This window comes from Trachymyrmex septentrionalis, unplaced genomic scaffold (genome assembly GCF_001594115.1).
Source record: "Trachymyrmex septentrionalis isolate Tsep2-gDNA-1 unplaced genomic scaffold, Tsep1.0 scaffold19, whole genome shotgun sequence".
In the NCBI taxonomy this organism is placed as follows: Eukaryota; Metazoa; Arthropoda; class Insecta; order Hymenoptera; family Formicidae; genus Trachymyrmex; species Trachymyrmex septentrionalis.
Window position 1 is genome coordinate 837,643 of NW_017305071.1, and position 7,393 is coordinate 845,035.

At 41.7% G+C, this 7,393-nt stretch overlaps 1 protein-coding gene across 3 annotated transcripts in view; it reads left to right on the forward strand.

The window, feature by feature from the left end:
• The first annotated feature begins 14 nt into the window (after positions 1-14).
• Positions 15-7,393, forward strand: part of LOC108746902 (uncharacterized protein C9orf172) — a 27,591-nt gene continuing 20,212 nt past the window's right edge. For all 3 annotated transcript variants that reach the window (XM_018483989.1, XM_018483991.1, XM_018483990.1), the window contains exon 1: positions 15-189. In XM_018483989.1, the coding sequence (XP_018339491.1) occupies positions 148-189 (42 nt within the window). In that variant the 5' untranslated portion in view covers positions 15-147. The remainder of the gene's footprint in view (positions 190-7,393) is intronic.

Here is a 7,393-nt window from a genome sequence, read left to right on the forward strand (position 1 = left end):
AACCACACCTCGGCGGCGGCGCCGCGGCCGCGGCCCGAGCACGCCCTCCACGTACCCCAGTCGCCCGTCGGCGCTACGCACAGGAGCCCCCGCGACGACGTCGCCTCCGCCGCAACGTCCGCCATCCACCAGCGGCCCCACAAGTCCATGGAGTTCCTCCTCGACAAGGAGAACCTGCATTTCGTCAAGGTGAGTGGTCCCGCTGGTACGATCCTTATCCTGTAGGGTTTATCGCGTTCTCTCGTATCATCTCTGGTATCTCTGGTATCTCATCATGCGGCAAACGATGCGACGTGAAACCAGCCGCAGGACCGTTCGCGTGAAATCGCGAGAGCTCCAGATCGATCTCTCGTCGGACGTGACCGTTGACGAGGGAGTCGCGTTGACGAGATGTTTCCCGATCCCATTGCGAGATTGATCGTGAGCTGGTGCGAGGCTGGAAAGAGCTGGATGGAATGCACCTATATTAGATCCCCGACGAGCGGAACCCTCTGTCCTGTGTGATAAATCGAGTCATGCTTGCGTTGCAAAATCGGTCGCGCGTGATATTGGGAAAGGGGATGTTCCCGCATAGATAGAGAACAAGTATTCGCATTTTGCTAAGTTTTCCATCGCATCCTTGGCTGATTTCATTCGGATGTCTCTTGATAAACGAGGATCGATCATTTGAAACGCATTCGAAGTCAGATTGCAGTTTCGAAACAGATTTATTTGTATTTATGCTTTTAATCATTCAAAAATCACTCGGAGATCACTTTTTGTTTTATCCAAGAAAAGCTGTGTGGTGTCTAATTCAAATTTTCTTGAAAAAGGATCTACCAATTTTTGGGAACGATCTTAGTCGGAAGTTTATCACGCCACGTGTAAACGCATTAAGTATATGAAACTTTGGACATTTTTTTTTATTTCAATTTCACCGAGCTCTTCCGCGACACATTTTTCTAAAGTGCAATCTTGTCAATCTAACTGTTGTACCTTAATCGTTTCTCGATTATCATTAGCTTGAAGGAAGATATTTGATAATCATTTGTGATTTCGTAATGTTGCTGCAACATCTACTGTCTGCCAACATCAAGATCTGTCAATGAGAAATTTTGATGATAACAGGTATTACGACGTTACAAAATCCAAAATAATTGTCAAATATTCTTCTTTAAGCTTAATAACAATTGAGAATGATTGAAGTAGTAGACAAGTAACAAGTTGGCACTTTATGAAGACGTATTGAAAGATATTGTTTAGAGCTTGGCGAGATTGAACGAAAAAATTTCGAACGCTCTCATACGCAACACACGAAGATTGATTGGGAATATTCCAATGCAGAAGTAGACTATTTGCCGTTAATTAACACGATTTTGATCGATACGTTAATTAACCCAAGCTACGTGCTCTTCGTGCTATCGTCGTGTCAGAAATTAGCATTCGTTTAATTAACGTCGTGTCGCATGCAGATTATATCGTCGTCACTCAATGATCTAACCGACTTATCTGATACAAATTCTCTTCCGTAATGTAAATATGAATATTTGTTGCGGATATGCTTAATACGTTACACGTGGCGTGATAAACTTTAAGACTGAGATTGTTCTGAAAAATTGGAAGATCTTTTTTCAAGAAAATTTGAATTAGATATCATAGCTTTCTTTTGATGGGGACGAAGTGACCTTTAAGTGATTTAAATCAACAAAAATATTAATACGAAATATCAAGTATTATATTTCGTGACTGCGATCCGACTTCGAATGCGTTTCGTCAGCGATTCTCGCTTACATCTCGAGGTATATCTAACCCAAGTGAATGTCTTCGCAGGCAAATCGCTGTAACCGCGTTCTGGAAACCACCGTTCTAATCTCGCCGTCAATGGAACACCGCCAGCCGCAAAGGTGTTCCATGTATCGACAGGCTGGCTAAATTAGGTCTCGCCGAATGAACTCTTTAGCGAACGAATCTCGCCGATTCTACTTGCTCTCTCGGCTTGTCGCCTAGGTATATCGTAGCGAGGATCGATAGAGGCTCCTTCCGCGACAAGGTGCGACGATGAGTGTCGCAGAGTGTCTTTCTTCCGCATTGGCGTAGTTTCACGTGGACTCCCTCTGGACTTCTTCGGGGAAGCGATCTCGATCACAGGGAACGCCACAGAGACGTTTCCTAAGACGTCGAATGTTCTTTAACTCCTGAGAATTCTTATTTGTCGAAAGGGAAATCTCGGTTTCCGCTGATCTACTTTTACGTAATTGACAAAGCTTTAGGATTCAAGTCGAAATGATGTAATTTTCGTAACATCGTCGGTGAAATCGTTCTCAATTGTTTAAGTGATAAATTTTTATCGACCTGAGAGAAATCGATCCCCAAGATATTTTGCGTTAAACGCGAAGGAGTTCGTGTAATTTTTTTAAATATTTCTAGCGGTTTTTACATTTCGACACTGTGTGTTTTCCCAGTGCCACGAGCTATCGTGAACAACCATCATAACTCTCGTCGGATGGAGTCTCTTTCTCCGTTTGTCCTGCTTTCTCCCCAGTGTGTGTGTATCTCCTGCTGGTGGGTCTGTTTACGAAACACGTCCGCGAAAGACATCGATCTCACCTTATATATGTTTGATGTAATTATTACCAGTCTCGTTCTGATCTCAGACATGAACGATGACTCGATTCGAGAGAATTAGTTTTCCGTTTTTCGTCGTCACATGATGGACAAATATTAACGTCACGTTGAACGTGTACGATTGATCACTCTGTTCGAAACTTCCTTCAGTGTCATTAGCTATTTAGATTGGATTGCGATATTAATCTCGGATTTTCGGAACGTTTCTATATGCGACCTGGCCGAGCAGGAAGGTGGCTTTAATAAGGGTCGACGGTCACGGGGTTACGCTTCACCGGGACGACGGTCGCCGGTTCGATGATCGGCATAGCGCATCGTGGGAGCCGCGTCGTCGATCGTTCGTTTCATTCGAGCCTCTTAAACAGACATAGCGAAGACCGTTGACCCTGTGCTTTGGTTCACGCCCTTCCTTTTCACGCGTGTACACGTTTCGATCAGCTCGATTAACGCTAGGTGGTCCGCCGTTCCTACAGCCAAGGCTATTAGGCGCTATTATGGTTTCGACACAACGCTATTCTACATATTTGCTCTGGTCAAAGAAACCGCGAATGTGGACCGAGCGCGTTCGAGATTCGAGAGTTTCCTGTTAAACACACGAGAACGAAAACCTCAGAAAGAAGAGCGTGGGAAGGAACAAGTGAAATTATGAATCCAGCAAGATTTCCTCGGACCTAACGGCGATCTAACGGCAACGTAGTATAAAAATCACGCTCGTGGCGTACAGAAAATTTCTAACGCGACCTCTTTTGTCGAGCAGTTTCTCGCGCGCGCTTCTCGGAGAACCGGAAAATTATACAACCGCACGCGTGCACGGTTTCCGTTTTTTAACAGCGTAACTGGCGCGAGATATCCTCGAGATGTTTGCGGAACGCTCGGCGTAGTTTCCTCTTCTTCGACGTTCTAAATCTTAGACCCCCTCGCCTAATTCCCTCTATTTCGTCTTGTTCAGCTATCCTTTTGTACTATTTCCTTTCCGTGTTCTTTTCTCTTTTCTTTTCGTTCCCCTTCGTCATGCCTCTTCCTTCAGTTTTACTTGTTACGTAACGAGACAAGACGAGGAGGACGGGCGTCTTCGGAGGAAGGAATTCGGAAGGGGAAAAGGGGGGGAGGGTAAAATCTCACGACAGGTCGATAACCCCTATTCTTCCGGAGTTGGTAGAGAAGGCTCGACAAAGTGACATCTCAAAGAGGACCACCCTGAGAAAGTAGAAGTCAAACGATGTAGAAGCGCTTTGATCACCCCGCCCGCGAATACCTTTAAAGAGCTGGCGGTGGTCGATGGTCGAAGTCGCCAATTTGACTTTGAATCTTGGTCAAAACGTGTGGAAATAACATATCTGGAAACGTAGAAGTTCATGCCGTGCGATACATGATATTGACCACTTGCGAGAAACCCTCGCGTATTGTTGCGGGGATAATCGATAGCTGTTCGGATAAAAATATCATGTTAGTGCTTCGTTGCGATCCCTATTGCTGGAAAATAGCGATGAAGACCCGATATGAAAGAGGCTGGAATGCCGTAATTCCATCCAATTTTTTATTCACTAGCCAATAATCTTTCTCAGAAAGAATTATTTTCAAATTGTTGCCCAGCAATTTTAGAAAGAACCTTACCAAGCTGCTATGGCAACAAAAAAAAAAGAAACGTAAATTTACAATGTAAAAATCTCAAAAGTAATTTTTATATCAAATATGTAATTTTTTTTTATCACGTTAAAATTGCAGACATTTACGACGATCCGAGGGACATTTATATACCAAAATGTACAATAGTACAGAGAGGAATCATTTTTCCCTCTTATGTGGAAATCTTATTAGATATAACACGCCGCTCCGCTAATTTCTGTGATTTGGAGGGCAAGGTGGATCAGCGTGAAAATCCCGAACACGCGACTTTCTCGTCTGCGCATTGTGCAAATATCGGTCCAGTGTGTCCACGGCTTTAACCATGCCTCCTCCTTCCTCTTTCCCATTCTCCCGTGCCCTCAGCTTCCTCCTCTCATCTCGCTTCCACCAGCATAGTATATTGATCGACCAACACCAACGGCAACGGCTCGCTGTGTGCGTGTATGGGTGCACGCGTTTCTTTGTATATGCGCGTTACGCTTCGTCGTTTCGCGATACGTACGCTTCTACATACGAGTGCATGAACCGATCTCTCTCATTTCGCTTCATGCACTCCGCCTGGCGAATCCAGCACCACGATGCCTACCACGCGAATCTGTGCCACGTTGACCCCGCAGCCCGTTGGACCCAGTCGTTTCTATCCAGCTGTTATCTCCGTGAAACCGTTTAACTGAATCTTTGTTATGAAACTAAAAGAGAAGGTCTCCCTTATAAATTCTCTCTGTACGACAATCTGCGAATTTATTGGCATTTTTCGGCACCTTTCTCTTAATAATAATAATCTTCGGTAAATTATTCGTTCAACTGTGTTAGAATTATTACTATGAATAATGTTGTATTTTACACAAATTCAAATTGTTTGAAATTCAAAATTGTGTGAAAAGTTTTCTGACAGTCTTTTTTAGAAAATTACACGTGGTACTAAAATTATTATAACGTTATATTATATTAAATTGACGTTGTAACGTTAGTAAATTATTAATAGGATGAAGTTTAAAATTGGCAGATCTGAGAATATTTTAAGATTAATATCTCACACGATTTGTGTCTCTTGAGTATTTTATATATATACTGAGGAAAATGTACTGAATTTTAATACATATTTGTTGAAACAGTACTAATTTACTTACGGTAAGTAAATATTTACTAAATTAAAAAAATGACAATTAAATCAAATCAATGGTTTTTGTAATAAATAAACGTATGTTTACATGCAGTAAATATTCAGCTAGTACTATTCAAATAAATACGAGTACATGTATGTTAACATTTACAAATTAGTACAGTTTTTCTCTCAATGTTCACACACACATGCCCACTTTTTTGTTATTGTGACGAAATTGAAAAATTAAAAAAATTAATTGTTTAATTAAAAAAATCACTCGCTTTATTATTATTCTCGCGCGATTCCGCGGATGATGTAAAGTCGTAGATATTCGCATTGTGAAATATCAATCTTAATTTCATAAGAGCCGCGACCTGGAAACAGGAGTCAAGAGCCGGGAACTATTTTTTTCTTTCCGATAGTGGCCATGACATTTACATCCATTAAGCCGTACCCGTAGCAGTAAACGTTCCCGATTAACATTTATCGTCCGATTGTTGCACCGTGCCGTCGTGTAAAAAAAAAACCGCTGTTTGTTGACACGCGAATGAAGTCAAATTTAATTACACGTCGCGCAAAAGCGGGGAGAATTCCTTTCCGGAAAATTGTCGAACGTTTAAAACGCATTACCTCTCTTCCGCGTTTGATAACTTGATTGTTCTGTAATAATTTCGAAAGCCACGTCGTTCCGCGACATAATGAATGTCGTGCGTTTGCGTGGATATCCCTGTTAGTAGAATTGTTCGCAAATTCCGTGCAATTTGCACGTCATAGCGCCATTAAATTCCATCGTTGGACACATTCGGTCACGGAACCAGTAAAACCGCGTAACATTCAAGCGATTTTAACGGCTAGGAACGTCGTTACTCCATTTGGAAAATTTTACTGCGGATTTGTGACGCGTGCTCGATTAAAAGTTCGAAAATCCCTTTATTATGCGAGACGCGAATGAAGCCTATTGTCTTGGTATAAGGAAAGGATTAAAAGGGGTCACGGTAAAGTCAATGAATCACGTGGAATCGTCTGTTTGCATTCAATGAATATGCCACCACGATCGATGGTCATGCCTGGCTTGTTAGAACCGTCCAGAATCAACAGTCACAATACGTGAAGCTAATGCATCATCATTAAGAGAGATACGCGTTCGCAATGTACGCCTTAATTTCTAAATTACTGGTTATTACGATAAATACCTTCACGTGCCTCAGTAATCGAATTGAGTAGACGGCTCAGAAAATCGGCAGTTCCAAATTAAAAGTTCTGACCGTAGTGATATCTTTTGCAATAAATTCCTTGCAGTGTTCTAAGATGCTTATTAGCTTCATTATTAAATTGGCGATTAATGTATAATTTGTGATGTTATTTCGGTTTATGGTTGCATTTCAAATCCGAATCTCACACGTAGTTCATATTGTATAGAATTGAAAAATGTATTTGCAAATTTGCATAGAAATATATTTTTGAACCTTAAGATTCTCGCTTCGATCAAGAATAGGGATGTTTTCTATTGTTTGATTAATCTTTAAGATGTTCGAAGATGATTAAAATGAATGAGCTATTCGGCAAATTAGGTTTGAAATATTTTTCGGCATCTCGAACAACTCTCGGACAACTTCCAGAGAATCTCTCTCACACTTCTACTAGTGTCAGAGAGCCCTCGACAGCTTGTTACGATTCGGGCCAACATTTCCGGTTCATTTTCACGAAAATGTCGCGAGCCATGCCAGCGCCCGTCGGTCTCGTCTCGTTTTGTCCGGTCTGGTCTCGTCGGGACACGAAATTGTGTCGCATATAGGCTCTCGCAAATCGATTGGCAAATCTCACTGCACCTGCATATGCGCCCGTATCCCACACGCTTCTATTGCAGTTGGCATGTCGAGATCGGGAAAGCAGTCGACATTCCGTCCAACCGGACGCATATCGGTTAGCATTATATAAGCATTATGTAGTGATTGTAGAATAACTTTAGAAATAATTTTCAATAAATAAAGAGAAACATCTTTAGAGATAATAGAAATGTATTTAAATGAAAAAAAAAAAAAAAAAAAAAAAAAAAAA